Consider the following 20,520-nt stretch of genomic DNA (forward strand, 5'->3'; position numbering starts at 1 on the left):
ATGGTGTAGACGGAGCTTGATCCTGCCTTGAGGGCAGGGGGCTGGACTCGATGACCTCTCGAGGTCCCTTCCAGTCCTATGATTCTATGATTCTATGATTAGCAAATATGAAAACATACAGTTTGTTTCTCGCTAGTAATTCCTGTGCTCTGGGAAAAATTAACAGTTTTTAGACCTAACTTTAGTTAGGAATAGATTGTGCGATACCTTTTTGTTTTAGGCATATATATATATATTTTCTGATAGCATTCCAAGTAAAATGTATTCTGTCAGGGAGTCTAATCACCTTCAGCCATTTCTGTAAAATCCATGCCTCAGAAAGACATAATGGATACAGGATCCCTGAGGCTTGGAGATTGTTGGGATGTGAAGCGCTCTTGTAACAAACTGTGACATAGGCATCTTTCTTAGTTACTAAGCCTCCCTTTATACTGTTGACTCGCTGCCAGATTATGTGTGTTTCAGGGATGTAAGAGACAAAAAATATGGAATATTCAAAGTCAGTGTAAATCTACTGTACTATTCCTTTACATTAAGATCACCCCTCATATAAGGGTAGTAATTTATTGCCTCCAGCTTAATTATAACTCTATTAGCATAGATGTCTGTTTGGTTTGTGAGTCTCAGGAGACAGTAAATATCTTGATTTAAACAGACCTTGTGGGGGATCAAGTGCATGTGATATAAAAGCATAACAGAGCTTTGATCCATGTTCAATGACCTTTGAACCCCAAGCTCTGCCCCAGATAGCTATTTAGAAACCTTAATGTGACAACTAGAGAAGGATCCAGATATCAGAATTTTTGGAAAAGGCATGAAATACTGTAAGTTGAGCAAAATTTGCATATGCTATGTTAATTTGTTGCTTTGGAGTAATACTGTACTACAGTTTAGTTTTCTGCAGGGCTACTCAACACGTGGCCCATGGGCCACATGTGGTTTGCAGCCTGTTTGTTTATGGCCCGCGGTGCTTTTTGGGTTTATGTGGGGCTCAACACACGGCCTGCAGGTGGGAGCCTAAACAAAAGAGTAGTCAATATAATGGTGTTCTGTTGAGATGCGTTTTAGTAGTTAAATTCCTGGACTGTTATTGCTCATTAAAAGTGCTGTCATATTGGTGGAAATTGGGTAAATATTGCATTTTATTAATATCAGCAGAACTGACTTAAATGGGGCCTGCGTGTTGTCTAGTCTTGCCTTAATCTTTGTATTAATGCCTGGCAGTGTGAAAGAAGCTATTTGCATATATTTGCATATGTATTTGCATGTATATGCAACCACATTTAAGTTGCGGCCCTCGGCATGTACTGTGAGTATCATTGTGTCCCCTGGGACTTCCAAAGTTGAGTAGCCCTGGTCTACTGCTTCACTCAGATCCCTCTTCATAAAGCAGTACTTTTTAAAAATTCAGACCAAAAGGATCATCTCTTTTTGTGGAAATTGCTGGAGTATATACATCTAAATGAGCATACTACTGTAAGTTCAGTATGATTTTATCTACAGCCAATTGGATTGGAGCTTGGACTCTAAAAGAAATATAGTCAGATTTTGTCATATCCAATGTTCTTGAAAATCAACAAATGAGGTGGAATTTTCAAAATTACCTACTCTTAAAATAATTTAAACTAATTGGAAAATCCCACTTATAAATGATAAACCCATTTCAAACCTCCTTATAGTAATTTTATATCAGGATATTTGCCTTTAATTATATTTACTTACAGTAAGATGGTACTGTTTTCCAGTGAAAAAGCAAATTATTACCCAATATCAGATTGAAAACTGAGGCTGCTGCACTCTAAAATTGGGTCTGTACACATGTTTTGTTTTACAGGGTATTTTATCTAGGGGTTTCTCTACACTGCAGCATTTTTCCGGAAAAACTATACTTACGTCCATACTGCTATTGCGTTCTTTTGAGAGAAAGTCGAAAGAACGGAGGGGGTTTCCCACAGTGGTAAACCTCTTTCTATGAGGAAGAAGCCTTTTTCCAAAAAAGTTTTTTTGAAAAAGGCACGTGTGTGGACGCAGAAGAGGGAGTTCTTTCGAAAGAAGAGGCCTCCAGGCAATAACACAGGTGCCCTGGCGGACACTCTGTCCATACCAATCACAATGTAAATGCGAGATAGCATCCAGTCAGTGTGGACGCTATCTTTCGAAAATGTACATCGGTTTTTCATTGAGCTTTTGCTGTGTAGACACTCTTTTGGAAAAAGCTTTTCTGGAAGATCTCTTTTGGAAAAGCTTCTTCCAAAAGAAGCTTGCAGTCTAGAGACATAGCCTAGTTGTCCCATACTGAAACTTATATCTTTTAACTTAAATGGTTAGAATTTGTATGGTTCTATAGTGCCATCAGTTTAGAAACCCCTTCCTCTCCAAAAAAACCCTCCAAAAATGCAATCCAGATCTTCCTGTAACTTGTAATGTATTATGCAGTGTCAACAAAGAAAAGGGACTAAATTAGGGTCATAATACTAAACAATGGGAGAGATCTATTTACTTTTTTAGCATCATGACTATATAGTTTTCTGATAGTAAACTGGAAGCACATTTGATCTTATCCAAAAAGCCTAAGAAGAAGAAATATAAAATTCATTTTGAGGAATTGACTCTCTCCCACATTGTGAGTTGGGAAAACATGATGTATATTAGAAACTTTTAACTAGCTGGAGTTAATTAAATTAAGATTGGGATACATTTCAAAAGAGATACATAAGAATTTATAATCTTTATTTTCATTTGCATAAATGGGAACTGAGCAGTTAACCCATATGCACTGGTGTGAAAATGTACCTTATTTATAGGTAATTAAAATATTACCAGTAGAATGTATATTTCTTAAGGCCACATTCTAATTTTAACCAAAAAGACAAAACAACAAATTTGAGAATACAAACACCCACAGACAATCTGTATATACTCTGTTACATACTACTTAAAGGAAACATAAACCAAAATATCCCGTTATTATAATGGAACGTATTAATCTATCAATTTACTATTTGGAAGCCAATGTACCATATACTGTTAATATAATATGTTTTAAAGGTCAAATAGAAAATGTATAATAATTTGAAGAAAATAATTAAAAAAATGAAGTTGTAAAGGTTAAAACAAATTAGAGTGCCTCCAATTTACTAGACTTTTGTAACTCTCTGAATTTTCAAGAGATTCAATATGGTGATTCAGTTTGATATTTTGAGACAAACTGGCTTTTGTTCATCCCTTTATAGTCTGCTAAATAGTCTGTCTGCCTTGTAACCTTGTTGATGATAAAATGCACTGATTCAGAGTAGACCACACAATGCTAGATCATTTCACCCTTTTGAGCATATGACATGCAATTCTATAACTATATGATTAGATCTATAGATAACCAGATTATATTTATAAATTTCTATTGTTACCCGCTTGTTCGGTAAAATAGTGTAGTTTCATCATTTGCTTTCGCGTAGTGAACTGTAACCTTAGAGGTTACTGGCTTTTTGTAGCCTTTAAAGTTGTAGCTAAACTGCTGCTTAGCCCAGTTAATTGCATGAATAAGATTGCCTGCACAGCCTTTTGTGCAGTATTAGCTTCAATTCATGCCTTAAAAATACTGGTGCAAATTTCTCATGTCGGCAAGCACTGTACAGCTCAACATAAATAACACAGAATCTGGCTCTTAGGGCCTGAAAAGGTTTCAGCAAATAATAAATGTTTGCTTAATATTCAACTTTCAAGCAAAATCTTTGTTGGAAATTTTAGTTTGACAAATTCAGGGATTCTAGAAGTGATGGATAATGATAGCACTTGCTTTTCTTTAGTTAATATTCTGTCAGCATTTCTATTATAAAGTATCAGTTTTGAGGGGTTTTGTTTTTAAAGGGCAAATACATTTATTTGTGTATTATAAATGAAAATAAATGAATTAAACTAAACCTCACATGCAACTTAATATAATGTCTCGGCCTGCTTTTACCTTTTAGCAAATTTGCTTTAAATTGGTTTGGAGGAAAGGAAAGTAACTCACTAGAATGTGCATGTTACATAAGCTCTCTGTGCCCAGACCATAGAGATGTGAGTTTATTACAGCTCCCAATTCATGCTTTTAGCACTAAAAGTCCCTGGTACCAGCAGAAGTTTATTTAATTCCATATGGCTTGAATTTACAGAATTACATTTAACATTGGATCAAGAGTTTAATATTCAGATTTAAGGCAGCCAATGTATTAAAGCAAAAAGGAAGAGAATCAACATCTTCAACGTTTTCTGTTATACATTTGTTAAAATAGAGCGGTGCAGCGTTGTGTTTCTTGAATCTATAAGTTAAAACGATCTGCTTCTAAATATGGGCAGATTGTTTGGCCAGGAATATGGGTGTAGATGATTCCTCAAACATCTTCTTCTTGGCTACGTCTAGACTGGCATGATTTTCTGCAAATGCTTTTAACGGAAAAATTTTTCTGTTAAAAGCCTTTGCGGAAAAGAGCATCTAGATTGGCATGGACGCTTTTCCACAAAAGCACTTTTTGTGGAAAAGCATCTGTGCCAATCTAGATGCGGTTTTGTGCAAGAAAGCCCCGATCGCCATTTTCGCGATCGGGGCTTTTTTGCGCAAAACAATACCGCATTGTCTACACTGGCCCTCTTGCACAAAAGCATTTTGCTCGAATGGGAGCAGCATAGTATTTCTGCAAGAACACTGACAATCTTACATGAGATCGTCAGTGTTCTTGTGGAAATTCAAGCGGCCAGTGTAGACAGCTGGCAAGTTTTGAAAAACTTGCCAGTCTAGACGCAGCCTTTGTGTATGTGGGAGGAATTGGGGTAGTCCCTTGTCTTTGTGTATGTGGGAGGAATTGGGGTAGTCCCTGTTGAATCTACCAAGTCCTAGAATGAGTCTGGGAAAAGGATGGGCCAAGGCTTTCGAAGAGTCCAAACCAGGTCTGCGCTAGACGTGGCAAGTTGGCTTAAGGTAAGCCAACTCCAGCTACGTATTCTAGCTGGTGGGGGGCTCTGCTTCCTGCTGCCGCTGAGAAGCCACACACTGCAGGCTGGGAGGATGGCATGGCGGAGTGGAACAGGCTGGCGGGTTTCTGTGGCTTCTACCACCCACTTCGGTGAGTGTTGGGGGAGGGAGGCAACACCTGCTGCCACCGTCACACCAGGCCCCCATAACTTCCTGGTCCCTCCCATCCATAGGATGGTTCGGGTAGCTGCCGTGGGGCCCTCAAAAGCACAAGACCTCAGGCAGCTGCCCCAATTACATTGGGATGGTTCCGCATGTAAAAAGGAAGCACAAACATAAGTGTTAAAGCAGCATTAAGGGACATTTCTATGACTCTGTTCATGCATTGAAGATGCGATTCAACAAAGTATTTAAGCACATGAGAAATTCCATGGACCTCAATATCATTACTTAGGTGCATAGGCGTGCGCAGCACATTTCATTAGGGTGTGCACCCAAAGAATTTTTTTAAAATGCACTTTGACCCCCCCCCCATTAGCCACACCCCTGACCCCTATTAGCCACTCCCCTGATCCCCATTAGCCACGCCCCTGGAGGTACCCTCTCCGGGCAAGATGGGCACATGACCATAAATAAAAAGTGTTATGTGACCCAAGGACTTTCCCCACCATCCTCCTACCAATAGGGATTAGTTTGCTCCCCACCCCAACCGCCCCCTATGCAACTATCCTGCAATTGCATTAATCCAATGAGTGTGACATTAATGCGGGGGTGGAGAGGCGGGGGAAGTGTCCCTCTAAGAGTTTCCTCCCATGAGCAGAATGAATTTTGTGTTGTGCACCAGTACTGACTTCATATGGCTTGTTTGGATGTGCCATTGTGGCACTCAAGTTATTAATAAATATCTACCTTTCCCCTCTGCTGCCATGTCTCCTCCCCTTGCTCCATCAACTCCCCTGGTGCCTGCTGCCCCCCACTCCTCACCCTCCTCTGCTGTCCTGACTCCTGCTCTTCTCACTGTCCTCAGCCCTCCTGAGACCTGCCCCCCTCTACCAGCCCTTCTCTCCCCCCTGTGCCCACTCCTCCAGTAGCCCCACTCTGATCATGTGAGCTACCCCTCCTCATCCCCTCTTCTAACACCTCCCTCGCCTCTCTCCTCTGGTGCTGGTCCCTCCCCTGCAGGTGTCTGCCCTTCTGCTTCACCCCCAGAATCCCCTGGCACCTGCACCCTCCTGGTGTCTAGCCCTTCCCTCACTGCCCCTGCCCCCTTTGCCCTTTTTTCCCTGATGCCCATCCCCTCACCACCCTCTGCCCCCATTTCCCTCATGCCCCTGTGCCCTCACACATGACTTGCTCCAACCCCACCTTCCTCATGCCTACCCATTCTGTCAAGCCTTTTCCCAGCACCTCCCCCTCCAATCCCCAGTGCCCTTACCCTCTCCTCTTCCAGCATCACCCTGTCCCCCCTCCCACTGACACCTCCCCTCCTGCCCTTTTTCTCATTGTCTCCACTTCCCCCCTAGCATTTGTGTCTCCTCTACCCTGTCCCTTTGGTGCCTTCCCCTTTCTTCCCCCTCTCTCCTCTCCCTCTGTACAAGCTCCTTCCTCTCCTACCCCTTCCTCTTATTCCTCCTCCTTACCTTCAGCTTCTGCCTTACAGCTTGCAGGGCTGGAGTCAGAGCCAGCCCAAGCTTCAGGGCGGGGGAGGGGCACCCCCAGGGCACTGTATGGTGCTGCCGGGACAGGCGGGGGTGCCCCTGGGGCACGGCGCAGTGCCGCGGGGCCGGGCGCCATGCGGTGCTACCAGACCGGGCGGGGGCGCCCCCCAGGGTACCACACTGTGCTGCTGGGCCGGGCGGGGGCGCTCTCGGGCGCCTCAGGGGTGCCACGTCGTGCTGCTGGGCCGCGCGGTGCTGCCGGGCCGGATGGGGCCCAGGGCGCAAAAATGGCTCGGGCTAGGCGGCCCGAGACATTAAGGTGTGCCTTTCCACACCCAGCACACCCTGTGCGCACGCCTGTGCTTAGGTGCTTAAAGTTAAGCACATGCTCAAGTGATTTGATGGATGAAGATGGTAGTTTCTCCATTGCAAGAGACTGCAAACAGGAAAACATTAAATATTTTGGGTTATTTCATGCACTTGTTACTGAGATAAAATTACCATTGAGATAAAAACTATACAGTATCAATTACTATATCTGCTGCAGTAACTAAGCTTGTGAGCTTTAGTCAGATCCTCAATATTTAGTTTAACAGAGATTTGGGAGACATAAAGCTAGCAAAGGAAATGTGCTAACAAAGAGTGTTGACAAGCTAAATAGCTTTCTTTGTAACCACATTTTTTTGTATTATAGCTGCTAAATGCTACTTTGTGAGTAACACCATCTAGTTGAGCTGTATAAGAAATTGGCATAATCTTCAATGTATTTGGCAACAAGCCAAGACTGGCACAAACTCTAAGTATTTTCACATGCATGACTGAAATTAAAACTATGAAATAATTCTTTACAAAAAAGGAGACTAGATAAATTGCAACACAGTAAAAGTGGCTATATCATTATTCCTAGTGCTAGCTCTTTATTCAGCCACATAAGTTAGCTATGTTTTGATACCACGTATGTAAGCATTATTGTCTCCATTCCCTGATCTCAGTTAATGTCCCTTTGATGAAATAATTGGTAGAGTGACTTACAAGAGCTTGTGTTATGGGTATGTGACTTGCCCCTGCTTGTAGCTCCATGTAGAACAAGTGCCTCGAATAATTGGTCCTTGATTTCACAGTCCTCAAAAGTTTATTTTTCATGCTATCATGGGATTTTGTTTTGATTTTGTTTTATTTATGTCACTTTTTAGGTTTGTTCATTTAAATTTAATTGATGTTTGAAGTGTTGTGTGGTAGTTTTCAGACTGCTTCTATCAAGAGAAAAGTACTTATTCCTTTCTGTAGGAGCCAGAAGATAACAATTTGCTTATAGCTGTACTGAGCACAGAAGTTCAGTCTTGTTTCTGTTGTTACGCTAAGGTGCCAACAGCATTTCTTCTTCTAATCATAATTCTATTTAGTTCTTATTTAGCACTTTTCATCTGTAGATCTCAAAGCACTGGAGGTTGAGTATTATTATCTCCATTATACACAAGGGAAAACTGAGTCACACAAATAGGTGATTTTTCAAAGGCCACACAGCAGGTCATTGAAAGAGCCAGGAACAGAATCCATTTACTGACACACAATCCCATGTCCTTTTCACTGGGCCATTCTGCTGTAGGAGAAGATAGAGGGAGAGGACATTTCCTTAAGGGTCTCTTTGTGGAATTTAATTCTTCTAGAAATGGAGAGAATGGGTCTTCCCATGGAACCAGCTATGAGGCCCCTTACAAACCAAGGGATTAGTGGACAGCCAATGTCACGTACAAAGAGAAGCAATGCATCTGCCCTGGCTCTTGCGTTCCTGGTGACATCTCCTGGCCCTTGGCTTTGTGTCACTGATGAGTGAGCCCATAATTGTGGGTATAAATTATTTTTGTCAGCATGACAACTGAAGAAATAGTAAATTTTAAGTAATGGGACTTTTGTAACTGTAAAAGAGAATGTGAACTGTTTGCTTTATTTATTAATTTATTTAGAAAACCAGTTTCTTACAAAATAGTAATGTTTAGGGTTTACACTGAAAAATAGATATTGTGTATGTAGTCTGTGAGAGAGGACTCCAAAAAAAGGATATCTTTTGTTTACACACACACACACACACACACACACACATACACCCCCTCAGATGTCCATTTTTAAAAGCAGTTTCTTCTTTTGTGTGTGTGTGTGTGTGTGTGTGTGTGTGTGTGTGTGTGTGTGTGTGTTTAAACTTGTATACTCTGTCATGTTATTAAAACTTGCTATTTAGTTCTGAACAAAAATTTGTTTTCAAATGTCTAAATTTTGCATGCTTTTAATGGCACACATAAAATAAAGATGTTATAACAGGTGGTTTAGAAATATCGATTTGCTTGTGAGGCTACACGACAGGTTTTTTTTTCTATTTTATATATTAGCCTTTTAAAAAAATCAGACAAAGAAAAGTGTAAGTCCAAAGGAAATCTACTCTGATCAAATCCACTGGTTTGTTAATCACCTGAATTTTTGCTCATATCATACATGTGAAACACAGGCCTTTTCAACCTTACACAGGAGAAAGCCAAACCCTGTAATAAGACTTCTGCTACTTAGTTCGTGCTGTACAGGGAACAAACACAAAGAAAACAGGCATGTCACAACTCAACTCATTCTTGTCTTTAATGTCTTTGCTGCATTTATGAAAAGGGAGAGGAGAGGGAACGCATGAAGTCAGTTATTTACATGGCAGCAAAGCTTTAGATGTGGTCCTTCATAAGAATCCTCTGGATATGTTTAAAAGGACTTGTATTGAGACAAGATATCAAATAAACAAGGAAAGCAAGGATAATGCTGAGGGTTTGAAGAATGGACATGTATGGTCAACAGATGTGCCTCAACCGGATTCCCCTTACGAATAAAGTAAGGGAATTCTGATACAGCATTCTTGCTGAAGTTGCTGGGATTGAGACTCTGGCATTTGTTTTCCCCTCTCAGTCAGAAAATCCTTGAATCTTACTCGTGTGTTACAAAAGACATCTGCTTGATAGGGTTTTTGGACACTGCAAACGATGTGCTTCCCATAACAATGAAGAGTTAAAGGGATAGGAACAAGATTTGTGGGGCTAGCTAAATTCCTGCTTTAATGATTATTTTAATGCTGCTGGGATTTTTGTAGTATTACTAATTAGATGTTAGGTTGCTTAGTGCATTATATAGGTGTCTTTATTATTTACCTCTAACTAAATAAAAAATGAAAAGGGAAGTGACTCAATAATAGTGACCCAAGAGCTGTGTAGAAATTTGAGAACAAAAATTTTATTTGAAGTAGACTAAGGGTATGTCTGCACTTGCACCCTATTTTGAAATAGGGATGCAAATGAAGACATTTGAAATTGCAAATGAAGCTGGAATTTAAATATCCCGCGCTTCATTTGCATAATTGCATTATGGCGCTATTTTGAAATAGCGCTATTTTGAAATAAAACGCACTGTGTAGACATGTTATTTCGAGAGAAGGGTTTTCTCTCGAAATAATGCGTCGGGACAGGTCTAATATTGGGGACTGGGAGATGGCACTGGGAGGACTCGGGGGAGAGGGTTGGGTGCAGTGGGGCTCTGGAAACAGGAGATTGGCACTGGGGAGTCTGGTGGGGGGGGCCCTAAAGGGTGGGGGCTGGCCTAGGGGGGTTGGGTGCAGGGCACTCTAGGGTCAGTGTGGCTAGCGCTGGGGGGGTAGTGGAGGTGTAAGGGGCTCTAGGGATTAAAGCTGGCACTGGCCCATTCACAAACTTTTGGTGGCCCAGTAACATATATGCAGATATGCCAATAAAATGTCACCGCTCCACCAAAAGTTTGTGAATGGGTTTGCCGGTCCCCAGTATAAAAAAGTTTGGGAACCACTGGTGTAAGTGACAATCTGTAATAGCAGTAGGAGAACAGATTTCTGGGCCTGCTGTAAGAATCCCTTCTAGCACCAATTTTAATGATTGAGTCTCCCTACAGTCTTCCAACTAATCCAACTTAGTTACAAGAATCAAGAGTGTAATATACTTCTACAGTAGACAAATAAAAATTCAAGAACAAACTAAGCTCTTTACAGTAGGAACTTTCAGGAAAATGATTAAAGAATTCATTATATTTTATTCTTAGTTTTCAGTGTTTTGACTGTAATAAGCACGTTGTTTTAATTTGAAATCAATAAAAGACTGATAACACCACAAAGTGATGTTTGCAGCCTACTGAAGTTGAGTTCACATTTATTTTGTTTCATTTGCATATTCATATGTGAAATGGAGTGGAATTGAATGTGGTTATCCAGGGTCATTTTTTTACTATAATACCTTTTGCCAGGCCACTTACTGCAAAGTATGGAGGACGGAATAGGGCAGGTCTCCCCAGAAACCTTGTGAGAAGGATGAAAGAGTTCCTCTGAGAGCCGTATGGAGAAATGCAGGGAGGATTCCTGCTTCATCTCCAGACACGTTTACAAAGTGTTCCGGTCCAAGGAGCCCCCACTGTGTAGGCAGGGTGGCCACCACAGATCACACTCAATTACCTTAGCCCACTTGTAGCATGATTAAAAATGTGAACTCACCAGAAGTGCCCTCCACGCCATTAGGGCCTGGCAGCGAGATGTCTTGAGAGGAGGAGATTGTCTCCAAAGCTACTGAAAGGTCCTGGCTGTCAGTAAGATGGGATGCTCTGCTCTCCTGCTGACCATTCTCTTCCTCCTCCTCTTCCTCATACACATGGTCCTTCCATGCTGGTGCTTCAGGCTGCCAGAGGAGTGCATTGGGAGGAATCCCTGGACTGGCTTTGGAAACTGATCAGGTTCCACCCACAAGCTCATAGAAGCGGCATGTTTGCAGCACTGATCCAGACCATCCATTTACCTCTCTTGTCCTTATTCACATAGCAGCGAGTTCCAGGATCTCCTGCATGCTTCGTGCTGGTGCTCGTTTGTGTCCCTGGGCATTCATGGTCAGATGTGATGCTGAGGGTGTGCTGTCTACTTTGAGGTCTGCTCACCACACTGGCCACACAGGAAATGAAATTCAAATTTTCCTGAAGTTTTTCCTGTGCACCTGGAGAGCAGTAGAGTTGAAAGTCCTGGCCAGAGTGGTCACATCTGAGCATGTGGGACACTTTCTGGAGGCCAAGAATGTCGACTTTCACAGCACTGCCTCTGCACTGCCTTAAGGTCCATTATGCAAGGTTGAATTTATCATTACTTCTTGTGAAAAGCAGGAGTATCGAAATCAACTTTAACTGCCCTTAAAGTCGACGGAATGGGCTTGGTGGTATGGACTAATTTTTTAGAAAATTGACCTAATGCAGTTAAGTTTAACCTAAACTCCTAGTATAGACCCAGACCTTAGGAGGCTCAGATAGCCTTATAGAAAGAAATGGAGAATTGGACTGGCTAACCATGGCTTTGTTGAAACAAAAAACAGGACTATGTAGCACTTTAAAGACTAACAAGATGGTTTATTAGGTGATGAGCTTTCGTGGGCCAGACCCAGTTCCTCAGATCAAATACTGAAAGAAAATTGTTACAACCATATATACCAAAGGATACAATTAAATAAAAGACGGCTTTGTTGGGTATAGTGCCTTAGGAGAATTGTAGACGAGTGCCCTCTAGGTACTGTATAGAGCATTGCAGCTCAGTCAGCAGCTTTACATCTCTTTTACATGAAATAAAAATTGTGAAATTACATAATTCATTATTTCTTTATGATTTCCAGTATTACATATTTCACTTCAATTGTTTTGGATGACTATAACCAGTGCTTTTTTGTTTAAAAAAAAGAAAAGAAAAAAAGGTGCCGGTACTCCAGGGGAAAAGTTGCTGAGCTCTGACAGGAAGTGCTGGTACTGTGTCTGGAGGTGCCGGTACCGTCACAAAAAAAGCACTGACTATAAATACAGAAGTTACATTCTATATCATGTTTTCTGAAACAAACTTAGTTAACAGGATTTCCAGAACTTCTTAACTAAGGAGTTTAATGCAATAGAAAAACCAGTATACTGATGAGCACTATACTTTATTCCCTTTATTTATTATATATTTTGAAATGACAGAAAATTGTGCTATTTTTCGTAATTTACCTTATGCTGATTGTAATCAGTAACAGTCTTTTCACTTTTTGCACAAATATGTACTGAATTCCATACGTAGACGTGCCTTCCTTTCTGGCATTATATTATTACAATAATATATTGAAGTGATGTTAGTGCTTCAATTTGAAACTTCAAACCCCAGAAAGTTGCTTTAATTTAAGAAAAAATCCTTTTCTGATTTCTTGTATGCCAAATGTCCACAATGTTTATGGCTAAGTTATAAATCCTTTAAGAAAAGGTTGTAGAGTGGAGACTATCAATATGGATGAGGTATATGAATGATACCAATAATCTAAGGAGAGGGCAGCAGAGAGAATTGGGGAGAAACTGTAAGTGTTTGGGAAGGTGGAAGGTTAGAAAGGAGAAATAAAATGTGACCCTTTCTTGTTGAATTGGTGTACAGACACACAACTATAAATAATCTTGCAGTCAACATTGACCAAGTTACAAGTAAGAATCCAAGCGAGGAATTCTTAAAAGTAACAAAGATTATATATTAAAAGGATATTACAAGAAAATAACAAATGTTTTAATAAGGACTCTATATCTGATGAGAGATCAATTCAATTACTAATATAAAGCAAATGATCAGTAGGGTTGCCAGGTGTCCAGTTTTGAACCAGACAGTCCAGTATTTGAGCTTTCTGTTTGGGAAACAAATTGAGAAAATATAACTGTCCGGTGTTTTCTAAATAAGATGTAATGTAGATTGTGATGCAATGTCAAGCGTGTCCGGTATTTTTGTTGAAACCATCTGGCAACCCTAATGATCAGTCAAAACTATACTAAGTAAAGTCAAATAGTTTCTTTTCATACCGAGACTCTCAGAAAGTCTGTGTGCTTCATCTTATGGAATAGGACTTAAAGCATATTTTCTAAGTTCCGGATGATTTTGTATGTGATACACTTGAGGGGGGGTGGATAAACATGAGATAATAACATATTGACTGTTGAATTCTGGCACATTTTAAATTGATGTTTGTTGTTTTAAAACCATGCAGCGGGATAAGTGTTCTATGAAGAAGCTAACTGGACCCCCACTGTTTCTTTGTGTATTCCTCCAGCTAACTGCACTGCTGATAGACAGCGCTATTAAGTAGTCATTAGCACCATGTCTGAAAGCTTGGCTTCTGCAGATAATAACAGTCCATTCAGTATTTTAAGCCTTTCTAAGAAGGAGGGCAGAGTGTGGTTCATATAACTGAGTATAATGAGGTCATTCTAAGACAAGCCTGAGATACAGACCCCTGCACAACTTTAGCCTATTTGATGTTAGAACAGATTCAAATCTAACATTCCAGTGATTCCCCTTGCCCCTCCCTCCCCCCCGTAAAAAGCTTCTGCCATTAATTGAGACTACAGGCAGTCCCCAGGTTACGTACAAGATAGGGACTGTAGGTTTGTTCTTAAGTTGAATCTGTATGTAAGTCGGAACTGGCGTCCAGATTCAGCCGCTGCTGAAACTGATCAGTTTCAACAGCGGCTGAATCTGGACGCCAGTTCTGACTTACATACAGATTCAACTTAAGAACCCCAGGCATCCCAAAAAGATTGATGATGAAAAAAGAAAAAATATCTGAGACAAATCAGTCTCTTTGAAGTCAGTGGAAATTTTGCCATTGACCTGAATTGAACAAGATTTCCCCATTGAACATAAGAAATATTTTTTTCAAGGGAAACCAATATTTATTAAAAATTGTTCTCTCTCTTTTTTCTAGTATTCATCATGGCTTCTGGACTTTTGGTTTATCCTTTCGGTCTGAGCTCTGCTACAGTGAAGAAATTCTGTGAGAATTCAAGCATATACTATGCAGGAGACTGCCAGATTGGTTGGGGGTATATGTTGGCAATTGTTGGAGTCATGTTATCTGTCTTTTTACCATTTTTTGCAAAATATGCACCAAAAGAGCACATATCTCCAACTCCAATACCTGCTATTTTATAGTATTTTATTAATATTTAACAGCAGAACACTCCTGTCAATCAATGGGCAGAAAGTAATATAGCACTTCCTTTTAGCTGTATGGCTAAAAAAAAAAGAGAGAGAGGAGGGAAAGAGAGGGTCAGAATCACAAAGACCAAAAGTGCATTGACAGTCTTCCATAAGCATGAGACTCTAACACTCTGGAATTGAAATAAGATTAATAAGTAGCCTTTATGCTGCTCTAAACTTATAATGGCGTAATGCCTTATTTAAAATATCTGTTTATCCTCAAAACATCTGTCTACCTCCCAAACAGTTTCTTTTATGTCTCAAAACAGTAAATCTGTTAAAAGCCTCAATTCTCTTTTATATGTTATTAAATGTCAAAACTTTTATGAACCCTGTAATTTAAAATTTGCTATTTTGTTATAGTTCTTATGAGTGAGGAAAAGCCTGCTAGTAACCATGGCCTAAAATGAAACTTATCTATGAAAAAAGTTGTATGCAAGAACAAATGCTTTTGTTTGTTTTTTATCGATGCATGTGAGAAGTGTGCCTGAATATTGTAATTTATAGGCACACTTTTTAGTGCTATCCTAACATGTGGGAAGAACAGCCTTCATAGTGATTGCTATAAATTTTAGCTACCGTAACTCTTTTCTAAAGAGATCTAACCTTTTCAAAAAGCCCAATATTAAAATCATTTAAAAAGGAGAAAATATGTTAAGAGGAGAAGTGCATTTGTTTTACCATAGTTTTTAGATTATAGTTTTTCATGTAATTATATACAATTATTTTTACTTTAGAGGGGTTTATAATTGTGTAAGGTAAATGCTTCATTTACAAAACATACATGTCTGATGGCAAAGCTACCTATGCACATTTCATCGTGATGCAAGGTGGAGAAGGCCAGAGTATGATGGCCTTTCTCATGCTGAATAGTATCGTGCTCCATGAGAAAGTGATTTGTTATGGAATAAAATTCTACTGTGGGTGTGTCTAGACTACTGAGTTTTGTCGACAAAAGTGGACTTTTGTCGACAAAACTATACCAGCGTCTACACTACCGCTGAGTTCTGTCGACATAACGTCAACAGAACTCAGCAGTTTTGTCGACGCTGGTATACCTCATTTTACGAGGCATAACACCTTCTGTCGACAGAGTTCTGTTGACAGAAGGTGTTATTGCCTGTAGGGTTGCGTCTAGACTATGGGGTTCTGTCGACAAAGCAGCTTGCTTTGTCGACAGAACTCAATGTGTCTGGACGCTCTTTGTTGATGGAAGTTTTGTCGACAGATACTGTTGACAAAACTTCTGTCGACAAAACCCGGTAGTCTAGACGTACCCTAAGTGTGAGTATGTATTGCAGACTTTGCCTTCATATCAACCAATGTAATGTTTAGAAAATGTCACATCTGATGGGTATTTTTTGTGTAAAATGTATGAAGTTTAGTTCCAGCAATATGGCTTTTTTGTTTGTTTCATTACCACTAAGGATTCAAACAAATGCACCACTTGCCTTAAATAAAAGAATGATTAGGTTCTAATATTACTACATTGCCACATTTCTCTTTTAATATTACAGTAAAATTCCTATCCAATATTTAGGGGCATGAGGGTGTTATTTATTTTAAATATTTGCTAGTAAAGAACTGAACCTCTTAAATGATATATTAATACTGAAACTTAAGTTTCTGTTTTTTAATTTTGTCCTGTGAACCAACTGATTGCAGCTATCATCTTTGTGAGTTGTATGAAGTGTTGTTGTAGCCATTTGGTCCCAGGATATTAGAGAGAAAAGGTGGATGAGGTAATGTCTAAATTAAACCAACTTCTGTTGGGAAGAAAAATAGGCTTTCAAGATTACACAGAGCTTTAGAAAAAGAACTGAAGAAGAGCTCTATGTAAGTTCAAAAGCTTGTCTCTCTCACCAACAGAAACTGGTCCAACAAAAGATATTACCTCACCTCCCATATAGCTCTCTCTTTCTTGGTTATTTATCGAAGCCTGACTAATGGTTATTTCTGAATTACTTCTTTTGTGAAACATATGCATGAAGAGACAGAGAAATGTTGAGGAAGTATGAGAAAATGAGAACTGATAGAACAATCACTTTACTTTATTCCAATATGTATCAAAATATTATACAGTCTTGTTTACATAGTGAAGCCTTCTAAATTCATATTAATTAAACATTCATTTTCTAAAGTCAGTTACATCATCATGAGCTCCAAAGGGTAAATTATGCACACACATTTTAATATAATGAGTTACATAATTAATGTTTTAAAATGCATATTTCAAAGCTGAATAAAGTAAATAGAGATCATAGAGTTTGATCATAGGGTAAGTAAGGAATGAAATCTTCCAACTATTTAACAAAAATGAGGCTAAAGGAATTTCTTCTGCTCTTTTAAAGTAGGCAGAATAGGTTTCAGTCTCCTCTGTATGTAGCTTATTGCATTTTTAGAAGTGTCTTATCTCTTGTTTTCATAAATTTGTGGAATAGATAGGAAAGTTTCCTATAAAATTCAGAAGGTAAAAAGTGAGACAATAAATAGATGATAAATCCATAATCACAAAGTAGAGAGAGAAATGCAGGCTTTTCTTTCCTAACCAACCTGTGCCTTTACAACAGAACAATTATACAAGACAGGATCAATATATAAAAAATTCTCATCAACCACTCAAAATGTTATACAATGTGTAAAAATGTATTGTGTGGGTTTTCCTCTGTTTTGTGTAATGCTTACCATTGTTCACTTAATGTTTCACTAGAAAAAGTGATTTGTTAGTGTAAATTAGAAAACATTTTTGCAAAGATTTGATAGCTTACCAAAAGTTAAAAAATTTTAGACTTCTATTAATACCCATAATATAGTAGATACAGAGGGCCAGATCCAGTACACTTATAAACATAGTTTTACCCATGTGCAGAATTGTGCTCATCAGTAATCCCACTGAAATCCATAGGATTCCACATGAGTAAAGTTACTTACATGTGTAAGGGTACGTCTAGACTACCGGGTTTTGTCGACAGAAGTTTTGTCGACAGTATCTGTTGACAAAACTTCTGTCGACAAAGAGCGTCCAGACACATTGAGTTCTGTCGACAAAGCAAGCTGCTTTGTCGACAGAACCCCGTAGTCTAGACGCAACCCTACAGGCAATAACACCTTCTGTCGACAGAACTCTGTCGACAGAAGGTGTTATGCCTCGTAAAATGAGGTATACCAGCGTCGACAAAACTGCTGAGTTCTGTCGACGTTATGTCGACAGAACTCAGCGGTAGTGTAGACGCTGGTATAGTTTTGTCGACAAAAGTCCACTTTTGTCGACAAAACTCAGTAGTCTAGACACACCCTAAGTGTTTGCCAAATTGAACCCCTAGTTTGAAATTTCTTTTTACCTTTCACTTATTTTCTCAGTAGGGATCTTAAAATTTACAATATCACTATACCAAACTACATTTTGAAAACTTATTTTTAGTGTTTTGAACAAATAAATTAAAAATTCAATTTTTTTCTATATATTCTTCATTTTCTAAGAAAGCATGAAATTAATGTTTCCATATTGAATTTCCTTTATATAATTTTAAATGTTGAAAGGAAATAAATTTAACGAAATAAATTTAATGGAGACTAGTAACATCTAAAATGGGATAGACAGAATTGCTATGTAAAAGATGTACATTCAGAACTAGTTTATAACTGCAGGTACAGATCATACTGTAACTGACTTAAACCAGAATAAGCAAAGCATATACTGCAGAACGTCCTCTGGAACTCAAATATGGGGAATTACTACCAATACATTTGCTAACACTAATAGATCACTTTTTAAATAAGGATTGTCTGTGAGTTATATTGTGTATAATAATTTTCTTGTTAAAAACAGAAAAATTACTGGATCAGGTTCAAGTTTTATTCTAAATATATAATTTTTTAAGTGTAACTAAAAGCTGTATTTTCCATTACTGTGTTTCTGCGTTGACTAGCTGCCTCCTTTTTAGAATATTAACTGTTTTCTGTATTTGACTTGTTGAATAAAGTATTTCAATTGTTTTAAATGTGAAATTTACAATTGCCAACACTGTATAATAAAATAATTCACATTGTTCACAATTTTCTTGACTTTGCTTTGTTTTACAGTTGCAATCATATTATACAGAGCAATTACTTTAAGGCTTTGTCTACATTGCAAGTTTTTGTGGCAGAAAATATGCTAATGAGGGTATCATTAGTGTAAGTCGCAACATCATTAGCATATTTTCTGCCCTTTCTTTTTGCCCAAGGGGGTTTGAACAAAAAGAAGCAGTGTAGCTGCTTCCGTTCTGCGTAAAAACCCCATGTTGTGCAAGATCCTTATGCCTCTTCCGGATCCTCCTAAACTCGCAGTGTAGAAGTGCGAAGCCTAAGAGAAGAGACTTAGGGTATGTCTACATTGCATTCCTCTTTCGAGAGAGGAATGCAAAAGCAGACAAACAAAATTGCAAATGAAGCGCAGATTTGAATTTCCCACATTTCATTTGCATAATCGCGTCCTGGTGCTATTTCGAAATACCCTATTTCGAAAAAAGAAATGCTGTGCAGATGCGGTTATTTCGAAAGAAAACCCTTCTTTCAAAATAACCCTTAAACCTCATTTTATAAGGAGTAAGGGTTATTTCAAAAGAAGGGTTTTCTTTCGAAATAACCGTGTCTAGACAGCGCTTCTTTTTTCGAAATAGGGTATTTTGAAATAGCACCCGGACGTGATTATGCAAATGAAGCATAGGAAATTGAAATCTGTGCTTAATTTGCCATTTCATTTGTCTGCATTTGCATTCCTCTCTCGAAAGACGAATGCAATGTAGACATATCCTTAGGGAATAAGGAAATGGCAATAATATGAATAATCCATATATAATTGTCTGCATATAGGAGCATAGGCATAAATATATAGTTTGTGATCCTGGACCTGGACAAATAATGATCCAGTTTGTAGGCTGCTCTCCTGGGACTTAGGAAAACCAGGTTCATTTAACTACTCTATCTCCCACCTCTTGTGTGGCTTTGGACAACTCACTCACTGTCGCTCTGCCTTAGCTCCCTCTACAAAATAAGGATATTAATACTTCTTCGAGAGATTGCTCATGTGCATTCAAATTAGGTGCATGTGTGCCGCGTGCACGGATTCTGGAGCCTTTTTCCCTAGCGGTATACATCGGGCCAGCTGGGAGCCCCCTAGAGTGGCGCTGTCATAATGGTGAATAAATACTCTTGCTGGCTCTTCCCTCCTTCAGTTCTTTCTTACTGCCCATGACGGTAGCCCCTAACAGTCTTTGTCTTGGTCTATTGACAAACCCAGTTCTTGATAGTGTTTTGCATTGTAAATTTTAGGTGGTAAGTATGTTTTAGTTGTAGAACGCTCTCCTCCCTGCAGGGGAGGGTGATGCCAGGCCTGCTAGGGTTTCAACCGTGCGTGGCTTGTTCAAAGTCTATGCCCTGCGGGGACCCCCATGACTCTTGCCTAAAGTGTCTGGGGGAGGGCCACTTGACTGATTCATGCAGAATTTGTAAAGCTTTCAAACCCCGCACAAAGAGGGAAAGAGATTCCTGCCTGAAGCTGCTACTCATGGAGTCTGCACTTCAGCTGGTACCAGAGTGGGCTCTGGCAGTGCAGAGCGCACCAGCATCTATATGCAATCCTGCACCGGGGCGTACCTCAGGGCAGAAGTAGATGGCAGAACTGAGGCACAGGTTCCAATCACCTGCAACTAATTGGAAGAAACAGGCATGAGGAAGATCCCAGGACCACAGACCCCAAACACCCGCTGGAGTCTCCCCACGCCACTGCGAGCAAGGACCAATGCAGGTACACAGGCCATCGATCCCTGATGCGTTCAACGCAGCGAGGGATTTGATAGAGATGACCA

At 39.6% G+C, this 20,520-nt stretch overlaps 1 protein-coding gene across 1 annotated transcript in view; it reads left to right on the forward strand.

The window, feature by feature from the left end:
• The window catches only part of LOC142819239 (LHFPL tetraspan subfamily member 7 protein), a 156,377-nt gene extending 137,650 nt beyond the window's left edge, over positions 1–18,727 (forward strand). The window contains exon 3 of the mRNA XM_075904644.2: positions 14,397–18,727. Within this exon, the coding sequence (XP_075760759.1) occupies positions 14,397–14,623 (227 nt within the window). The 3' untranslated portion in view covers positions 14,624–18,727. The remainder of the gene's footprint in view (positions 1–14,396) is intronic.
• Positions 18,728–20,520: the final 1,793 nt, after the last annotated feature.

Source organism: Pelodiscus sinensis, chromosome 21, assembly GCF_052426305.1.
Source record: "Pelodiscus sinensis isolate ZL-2025 chromosome 21, ASM5242630v1, whole genome shotgun sequence".
Classification (NCBI taxonomy): Eukaryota; Metazoa; Chordata; order Testudines; family Trionychidae; genus Pelodiscus; species Pelodiscus sinensis.